This window comes from Dendropsophus ebraccatus, chromosome 8 (assembly GCF_027789765.1).
Source record: "Dendropsophus ebraccatus isolate aDenEbr1 chromosome 8, aDenEbr1.pat, whole genome shotgun sequence".
NCBI classification, from domain to species: Eukaryota; Metazoa; Chordata; class Amphibia; order Anura; family Hylidae; genus Dendropsophus; species Dendropsophus ebraccatus.
Genome location: NC_091461.1, coordinates 92,662,850 through 92,684,699, shown reverse-complemented (window position 1 = coordinate 92,684,699; position 21,850 = coordinate 92,662,850). Strand labels below are relative to the sequence as shown.

Sequence of the window (21,850 nt, the reverse complement as noted above, 5' to 3'; positions counted from 1 at the left end):
CTCTGATGCAGATGTAAACCTGCTAAATATATTTCTTTTCTAGGCACATATTCAATAACTTTCAGTTACCAACCACTGATAAACATCCACAAAATCTCTCACCTCTCCAGTCAGCATGTAGATGATCTCCAGGGTGAGACTCAATATCATTTCCATTATTGGACTCCTATTCTTGTCCATTTTCTGAGAGATGTGAGGATGTCCTGACAATGGACTATGGAGCATTTCGTAGCGAGGTCCAGGATCCTGCAGTTGAGTAAAGGTTAATACTTGGTTTGCATATACTGATACTGAATACTGATGCCATGCAAGCAATTCCACAGCCTTCTGCAATTTAAAGAGTCCAATAGTCTATGTAGCCTAGAGGGTGGAAAAGTGGCAACTCCTAAAAATCTAAAGGAAACCTGGTAACAAGTCACCTACAGGGGTGGATTAACTTCACCAAGCCTGGGCCCCCCTACCCTACTGTAAGTATGGCAGCACTAGCGTGGTGTTTATAGAACAGGATAGATAATATCATGATGCTTTGATTTGTGGTTAAAAATTGTGGTAAAAAAGCAGCAATTTTTTTGCACATCATGGCAGAACTGTAGCCAGGAGACAGTACACCACTGAAAGTATGTCTGCTTGGGTGGCCCTGGGCCCCAGGCTACTGCCCAAAAAGGACCTATTATAATCCGCTACTGGTCACCTTAATTACTAGACAGTAGTGTTGAGGGGACTTACCAAACTGGTCCTATTCTGCAATGTTCTCCCAACCCAAACGCTTGGTATTTGACTCCTGTCAGCTGAAGAAGTTGGATGCCTCCGTAGAGCTGCCAGGAAAATATGAATACAGCTTATGGCAGTATCCATGATTTTCAGGATTCCCTACAGTGGCATTCAACTTCTCCAGCCACCGGGAGTCAAATACCGCTGCTGAACCCGAACATTTCTGCAAGTCTGCTCAACAGTACCAGACAGCTTTCATTACTGGGATAAGGACAAGTAAGCTATGTTGGTGAGTAGCAGGCCACATCACAGCCTAGAGGTCAACACACTGTATCTTCAATACACCCCCTATGATTTATCAGTCATGTTCTTCTGTCAGTATTTTACAGACAGCAGTGTTTTAGGATAAGCAAATACACAGGCAGACAGCCGCCATGACAGCCCATAGGCTCCACATGTCACATTTTATCACAGGGATTCTGATGGGGTAACAAAGGAAAGTTTCACTGTACCTGGTCCATGAATTGTTTTCCTGTTCTGGCTCTAGAACAGATCCAGAGCAAGAGAAGCTTTCCTATGCAATTTGTAGGACATACAGACATACATACCAGTATATTAAAGTGTCACTTTCGTTTGGAAAAACTTTCAACATGTCATATAGAGATGTCAAAAGTTTTGATCGGTCCGGGTCTGGGTGTTTATACCTCTACCAATTGGGAGAATGAGCCGGGAGAAGAGGCACTGCAGTACGGTCCACTTCTGCACAGTGTTAGGAAAAAAGTCAGGCCTATAATGTAAGTTAATGGAGATCCACTCTTTTTTTTTCTTACAGAGTGGGGAGAGGACACGCTGCAGGGCGGTCTTCTCCCGATCAGTATGGGTCTGAACACTCAGACAGGAATAATGAAAACTTTTGACATGAATGGAATGAGTTCAACAAGTCCATTCAATCTTGAAGGAATCTTCAATACTTTATTATGCTCACAAGCAAGGATACGACGTTTACGAAGTATACTTGACAAAGACTCCTTGTGAGCCTTTCAAGATTGGATGCTGTTGGACTTATTCCATTCCTGTACCTACACCCACCTTCTGAGATAGTGGGTCCCAGCGCGCATCCTACTACCTGCTTGGACAAGGGATCATTTGGTGCTGCTGGCACTTACTGTTTACTGGATGTCTCCATGACATGTCAAAAGTTTTTCCAAATAACAGTGAAACTTTAATATCTATATAACTTCTTAGTATACTGTTTTTAAAGGGGTTATCCGGCGCTACAAAAACATGGTCACTTTTGCACCACTCTTGTCTCCAGATTGGGTGGGGTTTTGAAACTCGGTTCCATTTAAGTAAATGGAGCTTAATTACAAACCACACCTGAACTGGAGACAAGAGTAGGGGGAAAAGTGGCCATGTTTTTGTAGTGCTGGATAACCCCTTTTAGTCTTTCCATTTTCCAGATGTCCCGCATGGCGTACATATAGCAGCACCGCCTACTGGACCATCTTTTGTGCGTATAGTGCCCATGGTATGCCTCAGCCCTCGTTCTATCCCAGAGTAGTCATACACCGTGCCATGTCCTGTCATTCTTAGCACTCTTTGTCCTGATACATGTGCCATGTTTATGCTGGTACCGACTTTTGTGTGGTCAAATGTCAAGTGAGTGACAAGTAATAGAAAAAGAGGGCAGAACTGACTTCAGTGGGTGATAGATAACAAAGGTGTGACTGAGTATCAGTATACCATCACATGACAGGTCACCTGACACAAGCAGCCACATCTCATACCTAATAGAAGTGTTGCTTTATTATATATCTCCAGTCAGACTAGTAGAGCAGTCCCCATATAACTACTATGTAGTAATAGAGAGCATGAACCGGGAGCGCAGTACTGACCTGCACCAGCTCCACTCCCGGGATGTCACCGGAAGTCATCCACCAGAGTGAGAACTGAGCCCGTGCACCGACTGTAGACGACAGGTCTAGTGGAAGGAGGAGGGGGGGGGGTCTTTCTGTCTATCTGTCCTGCGTCACTTCCTGGATGTGCGTGCCAAGCCTCACTCGTCCTGGATGTGCGTGTCAAGCCTCTCACTGCCTAGATGTGCGTGCCAAGCCTCACTCTTCCTGGATGTGCGTGCCAAGCCTCTCACTTCCTGGAGAGCAAATGACACTATAGTGTAACGTGTTTAAGCCATTCCTAGACTCTCAGTTAAAGTTCCTGTTGCACCACGTCCTTCTCGTCTCCGTATCTGGGTTCCATCGCACCTACACCTTAGGTGACCAGTATCAGCATCAGGGCGTGTCCTAGCAGAAACCTCCACCCACGGACATCAGTGCAGCCCCCCAACCTCTGTACCGGCCCTAAGGGGAGCGCAAAAGCCCTTGTGCCTTGCAGTAGCACCTCAAGTCCCAGCCATCCCGCAGGTGCATCATCTCCCCCTGACAATCAGTCTGTGTGAATGATCTGGCAGATGAAGAGACTGTGCCTGTGTCTCTGCTGGCTGCAGCACGTGACTGACTTACCCCATCACACCAGTCTGTGCCTGTGTCTCTGCTGGCTGCAGCACGTGACTGACTTACCCCATCACACCAGTCTGTGCCTGTGTCTCTGCTGGCTGCAGCACGTGACTGACTTACCCCATCACACCAGTCTGTGTCTGTGTCTCTGCTGGCTGCAGCACGTGACTGACTTACCCCATCACACCAGTCTGTCTCTGTGTCTCTGCTGGCTGCAGCACGTGACTGACTTACCCCATCACACCAGTCTGTGCCTGTGTCTCTGCTGGCTGCAGCACGTGACTGACTTACCCCATCACACCAGTCTGTGCCTGTGTCTCTGCTGGCTGCAGCACGTGACTGTCTAAGGGCCCTATTCCACCGGACGATTATCGTTCAGATTATCGTTAAATCGTTTGAATCTAAACGATAATCATTCGGTTGAATAGCAGTTAAGGATTGACGACCGAACGAGAAATTGTTGATCGCTTTATAAGACCTGGACCTATTTTTATCAGTGCTCGTTCGCAAATCGTTCGCATTGAATAAGACATCGTTCGGTCGTTCGCAATAGATACGAACGCAATAGCGAAGAAAAAACTTTCGCAAATACGATCATAAGCAACGATTATCGTTCCATGGAAATGAGTGAACATTTTCAGGTCTTTCGCATTAGCGGTCGTTTGAGATAGTTATTCGTTAACAAGTATGCGATTGATAATCGTCCGGTGGAATAGGGCCCTTACCCCATCACACCAGTCTGTGCCTGTGTCTCTGCTGGCTGCAGCACGTTATTGACTTACCCCATCACACCTGTCTGTGTCTCTGCTGGCTGCAGCACGTTATTGACTTACCCCATCACACCTGTCTGTGCTGTTCATCTGGCATTCTGTCAGTCTGCTATGATGTGCTGTGTATGGAGTGTAGTCCTCATGTGACTCCTATTCCTGTTCCTTCAAATATTGCCAGCACAGTTATTGTAACTTGTTTTGGGACAATGTGCCTAATGGTAATTTAATGCTCTAAATTTTACATTACCATTTACAAAGGGGGAGAAGAAAACATTACACTTGTAATAGTTGTATTCAGACATGCTAAAAAGTTTTTCTTCACATTTTAAGACAAGGTTTTGTGCCAAAGAAAGGGCCCTATTCTACTGGACGATTATCGTTCGCAAAATCGTTAAAACGTTCAGTCATTTCCATGGAACGATAATCGTTACTTATGATCGTATTTGCGATAGTTTTTTATTCACTATTTCTTCGCTATTACGTTCGTATCTACTACGAACGACGTATTGTTCAATGCGAACATTTTGCGAACGAGCAACGATAAAAATAGGTCCAGGTCTTATAAAGCGATCAACGATTTCTCGTTCGGTCGGTTATCGTTAACTGTATTTCAACCGAACGATTATCGTTTAGATTCGAACTATTTAACGATAATCTGAACGATAATAGTCTGGTGGAATAGGGCCCAAAGTCTCCCTCACCAAAGTATAGACTAAGGGCCATGTAGCCCCCCCTTTATATAGAGATATAGTACTTCCTACAGCACCCCCTACCCCAGATATGTCCCATGGTGAGGTCACAGGTCAGCAGCAGCTTCCAGGGGCCCCATTAGAATATGTCTGTAGCCATATAAGTTCAGTTCTAGTCATGTGTACAACCTGTTCTGTGCAAGGCCGCAGGCTGCTAGCTTGGATTTATAAATTGCCCCCTTGTACATGCCCCCCTTATAGATTGCCCCCTAATACATGTCCCCCTTATAGGTTGCCCCCTTATAAATTGTCCCGCTTATGTTGTTCCCCAGATAAAAAGAAAAAAAAACAACTAACCTAACACCACACTCCCCTGCTGTGGCTGTCTTCTTCTCTTCCCCTTTCGGCCTGGCCCCAACTGATGCACGCTCTCTGGGGATGTCCCGGGGATTCCGCAGCAGAGCACGTACCAGTGACCTCAGTGTGCGCCGAGGCTGGTACTTCCGATACAGGGAGCTTCTCTAACAAGAGCTCCCTCTACCTGAAGTACAGGCCGGCGGCGCACACTGAGGTCGCTGGTGCGTGCTCTGCTGGGGAATCCCCGGGACATTCCTAGAGACCAGCCGGGGACCAGGCGACACTGCCCCCAGCCCCACAGGCGTACTGTGCTATCAAATCTTAGGACAGTTCGCCTATGGGGCGGGGGCAGTGTGGTGGGGAGCGGGGAGTGGTTGGGAGGCATGCATTTGACAAATGCCTATTCTAATACATTACAATAGACACGGTGTATTGTAATAGATGCAGTTCCAGACACAGTCATTGGTGGCAACAGTCGGACTTTGTCACCCCTTACTAATGCCTATATATAATGTAAAAAATAAATAAGTAAAAGAAATTTTTTTTATAATTTTTACTAATAATAATAATTAGTAATACATTTAACATACATTTTCATTAATTTATTTAGAGACATCTTTTAAGAACAGAAGAGGGTTTAGAGCTCCTGACAATCATTGTTCCTGCTTTTTCTGCTTGCAGGGGTCTATAGTAAGGGTATGTTCACCCGCCCGACCATAGAATGGAGTCTATGAGCTCTCTCATTATGGCGTAGTACTGATAAGTTCGGGAAGACCTGAGATTTGTAAATAGACGTAAATTGCAAATCTATTCAACTTTATGAAACCAGTTTATTTTAAAAAAAAAAACTATTGTAGGAGTACCCCTTTAAGGATGGTAACTGTTAAAAAAGCACACTCTGAGGGGTGACTGACAGGCAGGGAGGCCAGTTACCGGCCGCTAATAACCTCACAGGGCGCACTGAAAGAACAGTCACAGCTCAGATGACTAGTTATCAGCTCTCTCCCTGCCTGACGAACAGTATTAAAATGTGTTTTACCGCACATGAAGCCCATTGATCCCCCGACACCACCGAAGAGGTGCATGCAGCTATTCTTGGAGCTGATTGGTGACTTGGTGTCTCTCTGCAATGTGCTGTCCACTGCCTGTTGTCAGGGAAAATATTTCTCTAATGAAAGCTCATTCAGAAACTAACACATGAAATGGGGGTGGGGTTTTGCATGGAGAGAGGCTGGATTTTTTTTCCTGATCCTACTTACTGCTAAAGATGATCTACACTGTTTTTGAAAGGTACAACAGGGCTTCCCTTCCCATAAAGTTCCTAGCAGCTGTCCCTTGACGAAATATCAGTGTACCTGCTCCTGTATGTCCACAGTGCTGCAGTGTAACCTCTCCCTTCCTTCAGCATCTCAGCAGCAGCCCAGTGATTAACATGATTCCATTCTGGCTCTGCTGCTATTGCTTTAATTTCTGTTCACATAACCCCTTAAAAAACCCAGTGTGGCAGTAACCCCTTCTATGCCAACGATTATCCCCAGGCACAGTACAGCCTGTTTAGTGCACTTTCATCAGCAGTAATGTCAATAGCATAGGTGAGAGGAGTATGTGCGGTGTTGTGATTGGCTGTACACCATAGAAAAGACTATGGCTTAATAAAAGAGGTAAAAGCACTAGAATCACATTTACAAATTAGTTTTGAAAGTACGCTTTAACAAAACATGATGAGAAAACGGCACCACTGCTACAATGTAATACTAACAATAGAGAAAAAGGTCCATGCACATGAAGTCATATGTAGTTAGTATTGATTCATAACCCATCATTACAACCCCAGGACAGATACAATTTGAGTTAAAGGGGTACTCCAGCGGGGGGCTATTTTGTGATCTGGCCGGGGAGGAGGTGGCTGAGGGAAACGACGTCCACTCACCTCCCCGGTTCCTGTGGCGGGTCCCGTATAGCGGCGCTCCGGTCCCTGCTTCCTGGTGTCTGACGCAGGCTCGAGATGTGACTCTCAAGTCCGCTCAGCCAGTCAGTGAGGGGATCTGAGCAGACTTGAAACGGATTCCGTCAAAGAACCCCTTTAAGATATCTTTCTGATGTCCTTAAAGACAAGCTCCACCTTAATGGATATTTTAATATGTTGTAGTGATATAAGCCACCCAGAGATATAAAGTTATAAAGTGTGAGGTTAGTTGCTGGAAATCTTAAAAAATGTCAGTGGAGTTACACGATTGGCAAAAAGTACAGTGGTACTCTGGTTCTCAAACTGCTCGGAATTCAAACAGTATTTTCAAGAAAACTTTGCTTTGGTTCTCAAACGCTTGCTCGCTTCTCAAACACTTTTCAGGCCCCCAGTCTTGAAGTACAGTAAAACCACAGTATTCAAACATAAATTTACCTGGAAGTAATGTTCAGAATTCAAACTTTGCTCAGTATCTAAACTTTTTTGCGAGCGTGGATGGTGGGTTGTACCTGGTGAGTTTAGCACGGTTGAGGCTTCACATACAGTACAGTGCTGTATAAGACTGCTGGAGTGCATATACAGTACAGTAGTAGTAGTCAGTGCACCACCATCTCCCATCCTGTACAGTGCTGGGATGGGGGGGGACTCTATACAGTAAAGGATGAGTGAGGAGTTAGTGACTACTGTAATATAATTGCTGGTTTTGTTAAATGTTTCTTGTGTAAAATGTCCTGTACAGTATATAGTGCTGCTCTGTAATGTCCTGTACAGTATATAGTGCTGCTCTGTAATGTCCTGTACAGTATATAGTGCTGCTCTGTAATGTCCTGTACAGTATATAGTGCTGCTCTATAATGTACTGTACAGTATATAGTGCTGCTCTGTAATGTCCTGTACAGTATATAGTGCTGCTCTGTAATGTCCTCTACAGTATATAGTGCTGCTCTATAATGTACTGTACAGTATATAGTGCTGCTCTATAATGTCCTGTACAGTATATAGTGCTGCTCTATAATGTACTGTACAGTATAGTGCTGCTCTGTAATCAGTAGCGGATTATAATAGGTCCGTTTTGGGCGGTAACCCGGGGCCCTGAGCTCCTGGGGGGCCCATGGCCACCCAAAAAGACATACTTTTAGTGGTGAAATGTCTCCTGGCTACAGTTCTGCCATGATTTGCAAAAAAACTGCTTCTTTTCTACAGCAATTTTACACAATTCAAGGCATCATGACATTATCCATCTTATACAATGAACACTGCGCTAGTGCTGCCATAGTTAAAGTGGATTAGGGGGGGCCAGGCTTGGTGAACAGCCCGGGGCCTATGGTAAAGTTAATCCACCCCTGTCTGTAATGTACTGTACAGTATATAGTGCTGCTCTATAATGTACTGTACAGTATAGTGCTGCTCTGTAATGTACAGTATATTGTGCTGCTCTATAATGTACAGTATATTGTGCTGCTCTGTAATGTACTGTACAGTATAGTGCTGCTCTGTAATGCCCTGTACAGTATATAGTGCTGCTCTGTAATGCCCTGTACAGTATAGTGTTGCTCTGTAATGTACTGTACAGTATATAGTGCTGCTCTATAATGTACTGCACAGTATAGTGCTGCTCTGTAATGTCCTGTACAGTATATAGTGCTTTTCTGTAATGTCCTGTACAGTATAGTGCTGCTCTGTAATGTACTGTACAGTATAAAGTGCTGCTCTGTACTGTACAGTATATCGTGCTGCTCTGTAATGTACTGTACAGTATATAGTGCTGCCCTGTAATGTCCTGTATAGTGCTGCTCTGTAATGTCCTGTACAGTATATAGTGCTTTTCTGTAATGTCCTGTACAGTATAGTGCTGTTCTGTAATGTCCTGTACAGTATAGTGCTGTTCTGTAATGTCCTGTACAGTATGATGCTGCTCTGTAATGTCCTGTACAGTATGATGCTGCTCTGTAATGTCCTGTACAGTATAGTGCTGTTTTGTACAGGATTATACTGGGCATTTTTCAATGTAATAAATGAGTATAATAGGTAATTACTGGTGGGTGCTGGAACCAATTAAACACATTTACATTATTTCCTATGGGAAGACACTGCTCGGTTCTCAAACTGCCTTCCTCAACCAATTACGTTCGAGAACAGAGGTACCACTGTAATCCTATTATATAATTTACGACACAATAAGGTAGAATTCTCCTCTAAGTACTTGAAGTAATATCAGATCTACTATTATTAAAAGCATCCTCCCCCAACTGGGAATCCGGTGCTGCAGTGCATTGTCTTGAAACCAGAGGAGCAAGGATGTTACATATAAAGAAGTTGAGCGGTCTAGGTGATAGAACAGCTATCCCTACTCCATAAAGGAAAGTTCACAGAAGACCTCTCTATTGGTAGTGAGGGGTATTTTAGAACACGTCATCTTGTGTGAATCATTTGGTGTCTATACAGGTTGGTTTCCCTGTTAAAGCACTTTCCACAGATTCTGCAGGCATATGGTTTTTCTCCTGTGTGAGTTCTTTTGTGCCGGTTAAGACTACCGCTGGCAGTGAACACTTTCCCGCATTCTTCACATTCATATGTCTTCTCCCCTATGTGTGTGGTCTGATGGAAGGCGAGGCGGGCGTTCGAGGTGAAACACTTTCCGCAAATAGAGCAGGCAAATTGCTTCTCAAAAGCGTGAATGGACATGTGTGTATCGAGAGACGATTTCAATGAAAATTGTCTGCCGCATTCAGCACAGGCAAAAGGCTTCTCCCCAGTGTGAATGGCCTGATGTGCCAGCAGATTTGACTTGACTGTAAAACACTTTCCACACTCCAAACATGCAAACAACTTCTCCCCTGAATGAACTTTAATGTGTGAGTCGAGCTCTAAAGACGTGTTGAAGCTCTTCCCACACTCTGCACAGGCAAACAGGGCAGGGATGCTGAGCACTTTCTGGTGACTCTCAAGGTGTAAGACTTGAGAGAAACACTTGTCACCTTCAGAACAAGGATAAGCGTTCACATCAGGGTAGGCAGTTTTAGAGCCAGGTGGGGTTTTTGATGCTAAACTGTATTTTTTTTTAGAATCCGGTGATCCTCCAGACGCCATGAGATGTGTTGACCCATCTGTGGGAAAAGAAATATTACAGCAGGGAAATCTGTATTCATTCTTTTAATCTACCTGCTGGCCAAAAACCACAGGCAAGTTATATGATTATCAGTCATCAGAATCCAATACTGCAGCTGTTCTAGGACAGTGTACTTGACATATTAGTTACAGGGAACCAATACTGTTGAAGCTTACAGTAAGTTCTACTAAGATTAGGGATTCACACAAAAAAATAATCCACTCCACTACTGAGCTAAGCATACTTGGTAAAGACCATATATAACACATAAGGCTTAAGGGGAAACTATCAGCAGGTCAGATAAACCTAACGTGCTGATTGCTCCCTATTGCCCATGGGGCACTGAGGATGAAGGTATGTCTTTACGGCCTTGGTGCCGTGACCTGTTGTCAGGCGTAGTCTGCCTCTAGTAACAGAGAAAGCAAGGCAGAACAGAGGAAGTGGGGTCGGGCTTAGGATGTGCTGCGTCAAGGAAAATGAATCAAAGGCCTGGGCTATGCACCTGCAATTTGTCTCCATTCTTCAGAGGATCTTCCCTATTACTGAAAGGTAAATCAAGGCTTCCCTTTCATCTCAGCAGCAGTTGTCCAGTGCTTAGTGTAAGCCCTAAGGCTGCATTCCCACGTTCCGTGATCCTGACGGATCACAGACGTGGAATGCATGTGTCGGAGGCCCTCTGGGCCCGGACAGCATCTGTAATTAGATGCTGGGAGCGGGGGAGACTGTATTCATAAGTGCCGCGCTGTAGGAACAGCACCGCGTGGCTGATTCATTACAGCGCGGCGCTTATGAATACAGTCTCCCCCGCTCCCAGCATCTAATTACAGATGCTGTCCGGGCGCGGGGGGGCTCCAGTACTGGCATTCCACGGAACGTGTGAATGCACCCTTAGTGTTCCAATGGCCTTACTGGACACAGGATTACACTACAATCACTGCACAGGAATAGCGCCAAGGCTGAAGGTAAGAGACTTACCTTCAACCTCAACACCAAATGCACAATTATAGGGAGCTATCAGGAGCTTAGAGTCATCTAAGCAGATATTATTGTCCCTTCCACTATGTGTCTCACTTTTCTGCAATCTACTGTCCACTACAAGGCACAACACAGGAAATGCTGGTGGGCTTAGGATGTGCTGTGTACAGGAAAAATGAAGAAAAAGCCTGGGCTGTGCATCTGCAATCTGTCTCCATTCTTCAGGGAATCCTCACTATCTCTGAAAGGTAAATCAAGGCTTCCCTTTCATCTAAGCAGCAGTTGTCCAGTGCTTAGTGTAAGCCCCTCCTTGCTGTAATACTACAGTTTTTTCCTTTCTCCTTACAGATAACCTTCAGAAGCCAGTGTCTTATTCCCCCCCCCCCCCACACACACACACACACACACACCATGCACAGTCTGTTCAATCCAGTGCACTTTCACCAGCATTAGGTGTTGTGCTGTGATTGGCCAGACAGGGAGGAGAAAGGGAAAACTTGTCCATGTACTACTTGCAAACCACCCAGCTCTGGTCTCACCGCCTGATATGGGGGGGAGGGGGGGTGGAAATCACCAAAATCACTCTGTCAGCAGTTTTAAAAAGGTTAATCTAACTAGGTTTAAAAAAAACTTTTTGAAACAAAATCTGTAAGAGGGAGAGCTAATTTTCGGAATCTATTAGTTGTTTGTTATATCTTTTCTGTATAATTACTTAACTCTGTCCAGACAGAAAATTACTCACCTTCATAAATCTCCCATTCTGCTGTTCTCTGCAGGCCTCCAATCTCCTCTTCATCTACTTCAATCACAGATGGAAGCAGGCGGTTTGGTAGTTCTGTGCATATAGAATTATTCAATGGGTAGTGCTTCATAACTATTAGAGATGAGCACAACTGGAGCATGCTCGAGTCCGATTGTTTGGCACTTGAATACTGGTGGATGCAGCCCTAGGGAGTCTGCACACAGCTCCACATAGGCTGTATCCATGTTTTCCTGGACTTTCTAGGGCTGCATCCAACTTCTTCAGCCACCAGTATTCAAATGCCAGATGATAAAAATGCTCCAGTTGCATCTTTAATAACCATTACAGTAAAAAAAAAAAAAAAAAAAAAAAAAAAAAAAAGTGTGCCACTGTTTGGCCTGTATTTTGGTGTAAGGCTATGTTCATACACCCTAACATGAAGAAAGGTAAAATACAGGTGTAATTTTGAGGTTAAAATACAGCCATATATTCAAAATACAACGGTTTCCTTTATCTGTTCACACATTGTTTTAACTTCACTCAAAATTATGGTCATATTTAGTTTTTATTTTACTGTGTGTGAACATAGCCTAAAACTCATAGAAGCAAAAAATAGGCCACTAAAAATGTAAATACCAATAAAGGAGCTCATTTAGCTAGATTGATGAATTGATTGATGGACTGTTAAAACGCGACCATAAAAAAAAAATGGTAATTTTTATGTGATCTATTACATATCTGTAAATCATTTTTACCAAAAATGATTCCTTACACCACAAAATACCCTAAAGTCTTGTCCACTAGGTCTTACTGCTGCCTGTTGTTAGGGGAATTTCTTCTCTAGTAAAAGAAACACAAGAACACAATACAGGACTTGGGGACAGGGCTTAGCTTGTGCTTTTCACAGCAAAGAGTGAGGGAGCTTATGCTGTATATCTGCAACCTGTAAGCCTGTTCTCCAAGGGAGAACAGCTGTGCCTTAAAGGTAAATCAATATATCAAATGGAAATCCCGGCACTCACCATATTCATCTCATAATTTTATTTGGTTCAAAACCGTAACAGTGTGAAACAGCAGAACGCGTTTCGGCTATATGCCTTTGTCAACTGCCTGGCAGTTGACAAAGGCATATAGCTGAAACGCGTTCTGCTGTTTCACACTGTTACGGTTTTGAACCAAATAAAATTATGAGATGAATATGGTGAGTGCCGGAATTTCCATTTGATATACTACTTTGGGACTACGCTCCTTTCCTCGTGCACCACCAGCTTGCACGGAGTGCCGCTCTGATCCTTCTCCGTTAAAGGTAAATCAAGGCTCTCCTCTCATCTCTAACCATCCATACAATTTTGGGAAGTTGTCCCTGTGTAAATACTTAAAGTCCTTCTACTGTATGTACACGGACTGCCTCCTGAATGTAGTCTGCAGGCTTATCATCATTATTAGCAGCAGAAGTTCAGTGAGATTTATTTTCTTTCTGCACAAATATCACCTAGCAAACCCAGTGCATGAACGACACTCTTCTCCCCCTCCACATGCCATCTATAATGCTGTACTGTACAACATCTCCCAGCACAGTTCCAGCCAGTTCTCTCCAGGGCATGTTCATCACCAAAATGTTATGTCCTAGCTCCTGTGATTAACCAGAGAAGGGAAAGGAAGTCCAGGTGTTAGTGCTGCTGCCAAACGGCCCAGCTTGAGTTCACCCCCTGAAATTCATGTGCACCATGGAGGGAATTTTCAGGGGATCAACACCAGCATAAGCGCACTAAAGTCATCTGTCATGACTCTAAATGGGTTAATCTAAAAATATGCAGGTTTTTAAAAATCTTCTGAAAGTACAGATTGGCTAAAAAGTCCAAAAAGGCCTGGTCATTAAAAAGTAAAAAGACTGTAAAATCTGTAGATAGAACCAATATTTGCTCCTACGCAGGTACATTACATATATATGTTATTAGGTGGCCTACTGACCTCTTCTCTCTTCAGGATCTCTCTCATTTTCATTCTGCTGCTGATATGGTTTTTTAGCTTTCTCAGTTACTGACGTTTTACAAACCCATCCTGTATAATAAAAACATTATAGGACATGAAGTGTATTACTAATAATAACATAAACATATGAACATCAAAGCCATGAGTCACTTAAAGAAGCACACTGGGAATTGTTTTTTTACCTATACGGTGCAGGATAGTCTATTATTAAATAATAAAGTAGAGGCTCGTGTATGTATGCATTGTGTATACTTATTTTAGTCGTTTTACCACTTATGGATTGTCTGTCATCTTGATTCTTATTTCACCTCTTATATGTCTCTCCTAAAAAAGCCTATATTTCTCAAGATACCACTGGCTTTGCTGTCTCATTACTGCACTTGCTCTCCCTAGTGCAGCAGGTGACAGACCAGTGACACAGAACATCTGACTCCTAACCTAACATAAAAGGGTAGTTCATCAAAAAAAATTTCTTTCAAATCAACTGGTGCCAGAAAGTGCCCGAGATTTGTAATTTACTTCTATTAAAAAATCTCAAGTCTTCCAGTACTTATGAGCTGCTGTATGCCCTGCATAAAGTGGTATTTTTTCCAGTCTGGAGAGCAGGAGAGGTTTTCTAGGGGATTTGCTACTGCTCTGGGCAGTTCCTGACATGGACAGTTTTAGCAGCACAGAGCACTGTGTCAGACTAGAAAGAATGCACTATTTTCTGCAGGATATACAGCAGCTGATAAGTACCGGAAAACTGAAGATTTTTTTTAATAGAAGTAAATTACAAATCTGGCACCAGTTGATTTGAAAGCATGCTCACCCCCACTGAAGCTTTAACACTAGCCTTTGAAGTGATAGGACGCTGAGCCAGTCTCTGACCCGGCTCTGTCCTGTCCCAGCCAGTGATTAGCTGAGCAGTTGTCTCTGAAGGGGATGGGGGGGGGGGGAATTTAACAGCAGGGAATCACTATAGCTAGTATTATTTTTTATTGCCGAAGGTTCACAGATAGCCTTTTCAAAAAATGCAGAAATGAGTTAGAAGGTATTGCTAAGAATATCCTCAGGTACCTCTTTTCCGTTTCTTAGGAAAGTCCTTTTTCTTGCACTGCACCTCATTCCATTTGCTTATCTCTTGTCCATCTTCAAGTGATTTGGTTTCAATCTTAAGTTCATCAAAATCATTAAACTAAAAATAGAGGTAGATTGGAAACATCAATATACCATAATATTTCATTCACATCATATAAATCACACACACTTTTATAGGGACTTAAAGGAAATCTACTACCAGTCTCCCTACTGACTTTTTTAGTATGTGTAGATAGGTGCTGCCACCTTGATCACAGTAATGCCATTGTTGTTAAAATCTATTGTACTGGAACGACATTAAGGCCCAAATTTATCAAAGGGTGTAAAATTTAGACTGGTGCAAACTGCCCACAGCAACCAATCACAGCTCAGTTTTCAGCTCTGGTAAAATGAAAGCTGAGCTGTGATTGGTTGCTGTGGGCAGTTTGCACCAGTCTAAATTTTACACTTTGATGAATCATCAGCTGCTTGTGCACTTGCAATGAATGTCAAAGAAATGACAAGGTTGGCCCTCGACTTTGTCCAGGTTTTTAATTTTAACCCACTATGTATTTGGGTTTGACACCCTTGGTCTAAAGGGACCAATAGATTTTATTAAAATGTAGCTTTTAATTTTATTTCAATAAATTTTAAAGGTGTGCAAAAGTAAAGACATAACATACCAGGTAAGTATTTTATTGGCTGACGAGAAGAAGTGGAGCAAGCTTTACGTTGTACAGAAATATTCCAAGCTTCTATAGCTCAATTCAGTGTTCTTTACTCTACAGGTTTGTGCACCAAACTAACTTATTACCATATCAAGTTTTCCCAAAGTATCTTGAGAACAGCACAAGGAATTTTCCTAACAATAGTATTGCTGTGATCAGTGTTACAGCACCTATGTACACATACCTAAAGGTTGATATGTAATGTGCAAGTTTAATTTACCTGCTCCTCCTGCAGGATTCTGCCATCATCTTCTGAGGAAGCTTCAGGTGAAGGAGGGCACTGATGTTTCTCTAATGTACTTCGGTTATTAGAAGTTCCTAAAAGACAAACAACAATAAAAATATCTTTGACCTACAAATCAATGAGGCATTGTTTAGATAAAAACAAACAATCTACAGCCTATGACATCTTTTACTACAATTCATCTATTAAAGGAGAAGTCAGGCGAAAAATATTATTACAGTATTGTATTGCCCTCCAAAAGTTATACAAATCACCAATATACACTTTTTACGGGAAATGCACATAAAGTGCTTTTTTCCCTGCACTTACTACTGCATCAAGGCTTCACTTCCTGGATAACATGGTGATGTCACATCCCGACTCCCAAAGCTGTGCGGGCTGTGGCTGCTGGAGAGGATGATGGCAGGAGGACACTGAGGGACACAGGGCACTGGAGGGACACTGAGCATCCCTCTGCCATCATCCTTTCCAGCAGCCACAGCCCGCACAGCTCTGGGAGTCGGGACGTGACATCACCATTTTATCCAGGAAGTGAAGCCTTGGTGCAGTAGTAAGTGCAGGGAAAAAAACACTTTATAAGCATTTCCTGTAATAAGTTTATATTGGTGATTTGTATAACTTTTGGGGGGCAATACAATACTTAAATAAAAAATTCTCCAGACTTCTCCTTTAACTAGGCAGCCAAGGAGAAGTCCATGCATTAAAACTTGGTTCACCTGTAGTATTTGGTCAGTATTGTTACCAAAACCAGAAGTGCAACCAACTGACAGAAACTATATTGAAAAGATTTGCACCTTTCCCTGTGTTTTTGACACACTACTGACCAAAATGAGTTCCAAATACTGACCAAATATTACATGTGAACCCAGCCTAAAGGCAATAGGCATAAGTAAATAACAGAGCTCCAACTGCTCACCTGTACTATATGAACTATGTTCAGGAACTGCTTCTTCATCAACCATCTCATAAGTTTCCTCCTCCTTGACAGCCAAAGTCTGGGTTCCTGATGTGCTTCTTGGGATCTCACGCTAAGTAGAACAGATAATATGTTAATCTCTATTGCCTCAATGTAACCTGTATCCTGAAGGAAAACTCCAGTCACATATTATCAATTTACCTTATTAATAACACCTTTGGATAATAATAATCTGATGCTTAACAGAACAGACCAAAGATGAAGGTCCATAGAGCTCCTGGGAGAAGTAATGTCCGTACAGCCTTTGCCTTAAGTGTAAAATAATAAATGTTATATATATCTGTTCACGCTCCCAGTGTTCTTCTAGCTTCTGCCTGCAGCCGCCACTGGAACTTTTCAGCTGGTCTCTAAAGTGACAGGCCACTCAGCCAATCACTGGCTACTGCGCTGTCCTGTCTTGGCCAGTGATTGAATGAGCAGCCTGTCACTTCAGAGACGGGGCCAGAAGTGTTAGAGGCGGCAGAGAGCAGAAGCGAGAAAAACACGGGGAGCGCGGACAGGTATGTATAAAATTTTTTTTTTTTTTACACATTAATCACCAGCTGCGGATCTCTATTACACAGAACGATGTGCAGCCGGTGGCCAATGATTTTTAGGCTGGATTAAACAACATGATCTGCTGATGATAGTTTTCATCAGCTCATCATTGTCTCTATTACATGATCTTCCGAATCGGCCTGATTGGGCAAATTGTCGTTCCATGTAATAGGGCTGAAACAAGGCACTTAAAATTTTCTGGGGCTACATAATAATGTGAAAAAATCCCCCCTCATCATCAACATCAGGAACACACTTCTAATCTAGAAAGGACTAAAAACTTACCATGACCTCACATTGCGGTGCACTATCATCATCTGAATTTGCAGGGGTGACGTTTTCAAAGGGTGCATTGTTCTTTGATCCTTCTGAATTAATGCAAATACGTTACAGAATATCTACCTGCATCATAATACCTCTTCTCTGAGCTAATATTAAGACCTAGGTATTGACTACATATATTTGTGGCAAGTGAATCTTCAGAAATCAACTATGAAAGCTAAGCATCAGCATGTACAGATGTAATGTGCTTGATACCTTCTCTGTATGTGACTAAATAGTTAAGGGACACATCCAAAGGGTACATGTTCTGCATTTTTACCAGGGAATGATAATGCACAGTTACATAGTAAAGGTAAAAAAAAAAGACATATGTCCATCAAGTTAAACCAGAGGATGAATGGATACAGGATATTTTATATTTAAAGAAGTCCGTCAAAACATTTTATTAAAGTATTGTATTGCCTTCTATTTATTTTATTGTATATACACTTTGTAACTGTGTATGCATTATGACAATACACACTTACCAATTTATATGTATATTTTGATGCACTATTTTGGAACCTTACATGTGTACACCTGTTTTTGATTGCTTCACCTTAATCACTACCATGAGTTGTTCACCATATATAAAGGAGATCACTGATTCAGTGTCAGGAGTCACTGATTTTGTCATGCTTGAGAAAGGTCTCTGGATGAGACAGAAACGTTGCACTGGCTGATGTATTTTTTTGAATAAACACAAAGATTTTTTTCACTTTATGGAAGTGCTGCAATTTCTTGAACTTATTATATATATATATATATATATATATATATATATATATATATATATATAAAAATAATTATATATACATACACACACATCAGGAGATTTCTAGTATATAAGATAGCTGCACTCACCAGGAGAAGCAATGTGCTTCTGTTCTTCAGAAATTACATCATTTATTGAAGCATTGGTTCGTTCTAAATCATCACACTCCTCCATGGAGAAATAGACAGTGACATCCTGACACCCAATAGGAACCTGACCGACACAATGATACAGTCATTATCTGGTTACTTTACTGTATAATGTCCCAGCATTCCCAGCAGCGCTCACCTGTCCAGTCAGCAGCTGGGTGATCGTGTTAGTGAGTTCCAGGATCTTCTCATCATTTTTTCCCTCTTCCTTTGCTGGATCTTTGTTCAAGCTCCTATTCCTACAGAATCCTCCTGATACAATGGGGTTGCTGCTGTGTGTGACTTGTCCACCAGACATCTTTAATACAATGTAATCCTGTGTAATGCAATATAAAGCATTTATCTTACTACAGGAGGCCATTATTATGTGCGTTTAGGTGGTGACTATAATAAGACATTATGAACTATAACCCCTCAATTCTCCATATACATTCCCTGATGTATCAATAAGTATAATACACGTCTTGTGACATGATTCCCAGTCTCCCTCACCTCTCCAGTCAGCAGGTATAGAATATCTAAGGTTATATGCATTATCTTCTCAATTAAGCGATTCCTGGCCTTGTCCATGCTGAGCGATTCAGTCAGGTCCTGTAGACGTGACAGCTTCATTTTAAGGATGAATGACGGTGGTATCCAGCTGGGGTGTAGCCTTCAGATGGTCAATCTGCAAAATAATGGGATGATATAATGATTCCATCACTGAGTGGTGTTCATCTCCATTCCCTACCCCTGAGTTCTGATAGGGGTCTCCCCTCTGTGATGCGGCTCCATTAGAATGAACAGAGCTGTGTCACAGAAGGAAGGGGATATCGCCACACTAGGGGTCGGAGGGCTTGCCCCCCAGTGCTCCAGGACAGCACCACTGGCATGCCGATCCATTAAGGTAAAAAAAAACGCAGCAATGTACCTGATGGTTCATTCACTTTAAGCAATCCACCTGCCAGTAACTTTGACATGTAGGGAACAAGATGGTCACTGCTGAACCTCGGCCGCGACCCTGTAAAGCCACGGAACAAAAACCTGACTATTAAACACAGAGCCTGATATAAAGGGGTACTCCAAAGGAAAAACTATTTTTCAAATCAACTGGTGTCAAAAAGGTATACAGACTAATGCTGCGTTTACACGGAACGATTATCGTGCGAATATGCAGGATAAGAGTGGCGCTATAATCCTGGAAAACCCCTTTAAATTCCGTTTATCTGAGAAAGAAATACCATAGTATTGCACCCAGAGAGAACAACAGGTAAACGCTGATTGGCTGGGAGGGATCACCTGACAAGTTCCAAGGTCCCTTCAGTATAAGAGTCAATTAGTAACAGCCAAATTGTTTAATAGTTGCCAATAGCAACCATTCTCAAGCAGGACCTAGGTAAATCTCCCATCATGCGCTGCTGTAGAATCCTGTCACTCGATACGGTTGCTAGGGGCAACAGCGTTTAAATACCGCCCCATGCCTCGCTCCCATCCTATACAATACATAGTATACACCACATTTCTACAATTTCCTATTACATCGCTCTACCTCTCGGTGACAGCATGGCTCCCCCGCACCTCAGGGCCCCCGATACATAAATCATGGGATGGTCACCTGTGACAGATGGGCGCTCTGGGTCCTCCAGGGCAGCTCACACAGGAGGACTGCTATCACTGCCAGAGCCTCCTCTCATCGCCCAGTGTCCAGAGCAAAGGAAAATCACGTGATTCTCCTGTCTGCACTCACAGGAGACATTTTGTTGAAGCCCATTTTACCCTAATATACCGGAACGTCTAGAAATAAAGCGGCCAGGCCCGGTCACGTATCCGGAGGGTCTCGGAAGGGATTATAGACGGTGCTTTACACAGAGATCGCTTTTTACTGAACCGACTGCGTTCGGTAAAAGAGTGTTCTGCCCCTAGCGGACTGATTTTTCTATAGCTGCCCAGTGAGGCTGCTTCTCTGCCATCTAGTGGTGAAGTCAAGTATAACAAGTGGAGACATGGAAAGAGTCTGGGCGTGATTGGTGTCTAACAGAATACTAAGAAATGTGCTTTCTCCATAGCAGTGCCCCCATACTGCCCCACATATGCAGCCATTCTAAGCCACATCTATATTGTATTAGTGGCTGTGACAACCACCCTGCCCATATCAGTGCCAGTCAGGCTCGGCCCACAGGGGAGCAGGGAAATCTCCCGGTTGGCCCTACCCATTGGTGGGCCCATGAGCAGGAGGTCTGCATCCCTGTTTAGCAGCTTCAGGATGACATATAATCCCCCAGTTAGTTTCATGGGACTTCGCCTTTTAAGAAACTTAAGTGGACGGCTTCGTCCCTCCAGCAGTTGCAAAACTACAACTCCCATCATATCTGGTCAGCTCCTATACACTAGAACAGGGATGGGGAACCTTTGGCCTTCCAGCTGTTGCAAAACTACAACTCCTATCATGCCCAGGTCCCCATCCCTGGAGTGTCTGACCAGTTACTAATAGTGAGCGAGCATTGCCGGTCACATACACAGCACTGTGCAAAGTCGCTATAGTAATGTGAAAGGTTTGGCACTGGGTATATCTGGTGTATGTAGGGTGTGCCCCTAAAATAAAATATTCCCTGGTGGGCCCAAGGTACCCCAGTCCGACACTGGTGCCAGTCACATTGCTTCATAGTATAACCAACCACACTGCCCATATCAGTGCCATTCACATTGCCTTATAGTAGAACCAATCACACTGCCTGTATCAGTGCCAGGCACATTGCTTCATAGTATAACCAACCACATTACCCATATCAGTGCCAGTCACATTGCCTCATAGTATAACCAACTATACCGCCCATATCAGTGCCAGTCACATTGCTTTATAGTATAACCAACCACACTGCCCATATCAGTGCCAGTCACATTACTTTATAGTAGAACCAACCACACCGCCCATATCAGTGTCAGTCACATTGCTTCATAGTATAACCAACCACACTGCCCATATCAGTGCCAGTCACATTGCCTCATAGTATAACCAACCACACAGCCCATATCAGTGCCAGTCACATTCCCTCATAGTAAAACCAACCACACAGCCCATATCAGTGCCAGTCACATTGCTTCATAGCATAACCAACTACACTGCCCATATCAGTGCCAGTCACATTGCTTCATAGTATAACCAACTACACTGCCCATATCAGTGCCAGTCACATTGCCTCATAGTATAACCAACCACACAGCCCATATCAGTGCCAGTCACATTGCTTCATAGTA

The 21,850-nt window shown here is 43.1% G+C and overlaps 2 protein-coding genes across 11 annotated transcripts in view; both read right to left on the bottom strand.

Annotated features, from left to right (window-relative positions):
• The window catches only part of LOC138799567 (zinc finger protein 665-like), a 12,169-nt gene extending 9,473 nt beyond the window's left edge, over positions 1-2,696 (bottom strand). The window contains exons 1-2 of one of the 2 annotated variants that reach the window (XM_069980931.1): positions 2,607-2,696; positions 103-246 (exon numbers count right to left, since the gene is read on the bottom strand). In XM_069980931.1, the coding sequence (XP_069837032.1) occupies positions 103-246; positions 2,607-2,645 (183 nt within the window). In that variant the 5' untranslated portion in view covers positions 2,646-2,696. The remainder of the gene's footprint in view (positions 1-102; positions 247-2,606) is intronic. The other variant, XM_069980932.1, reaches the window with a different exon arrangement.
• A 2,933-nt stretch (positions 2,697-5,629) lies between these two features.
• The window catches only part of LOC138799587 (oocyte zinc finger protein XlCOF7.1-like), a 24,457-nt gene continuing 8,236 nt past the window's right edge, over positions 5,630-21,850 (bottom strand). The window contains exons 1-12 of one of the 9 annotated variants that reach the window (XM_069980990.1): positions 20,211-20,295; positions 19,527-19,616; positions 19,109-19,283; positions 18,756-18,932; positions 18,557-18,680; positions 17,657-17,739; positions 16,775-16,886; positions 15,835-15,932; positions 14,887-15,004; positions 13,807-13,896; positions 11,836-11,928; positions 5,630-10,116 (exon numbers count right to left, since the gene is read on the bottom strand). In XM_069980990.1, coding sequence (XP_069837091.1) covers positions 9,422-10,116; positions 11,836-11,928; positions 13,807-13,896; positions 14,887-15,004; positions 15,835-15,932; positions 16,775-16,886; positions 17,657-17,739; positions 18,557-18,680; positions 18,756-18,932; positions 19,109-19,228 — 1,710 coding nt within the window. In that variant the 5' untranslated portion in view covers positions 19,229-19,283; positions 19,527-19,616; positions 20,211-20,295 and the 3' untranslated portion in view covers positions 5,630-9,421. Of the gene's footprint in view, positions 10,117-11,835; positions 11,929-13,806; positions 13,897-14,886; positions 15,005-15,834; positions 15,933-16,774; positions 16,887-17,656; positions 17,740-18,556; positions 18,681-18,755; positions 18,933-19,108; positions 19,284-19,526; positions 19,617-19,836; positions 19,951-20,144; positions 20,296-21,850 lie in introns of those variants that run through there. The other 8 variants (XM_069980991.1, XM_069980992.1, XM_069980993.1 and 5 more) reach the window with 8 other exon arrangements.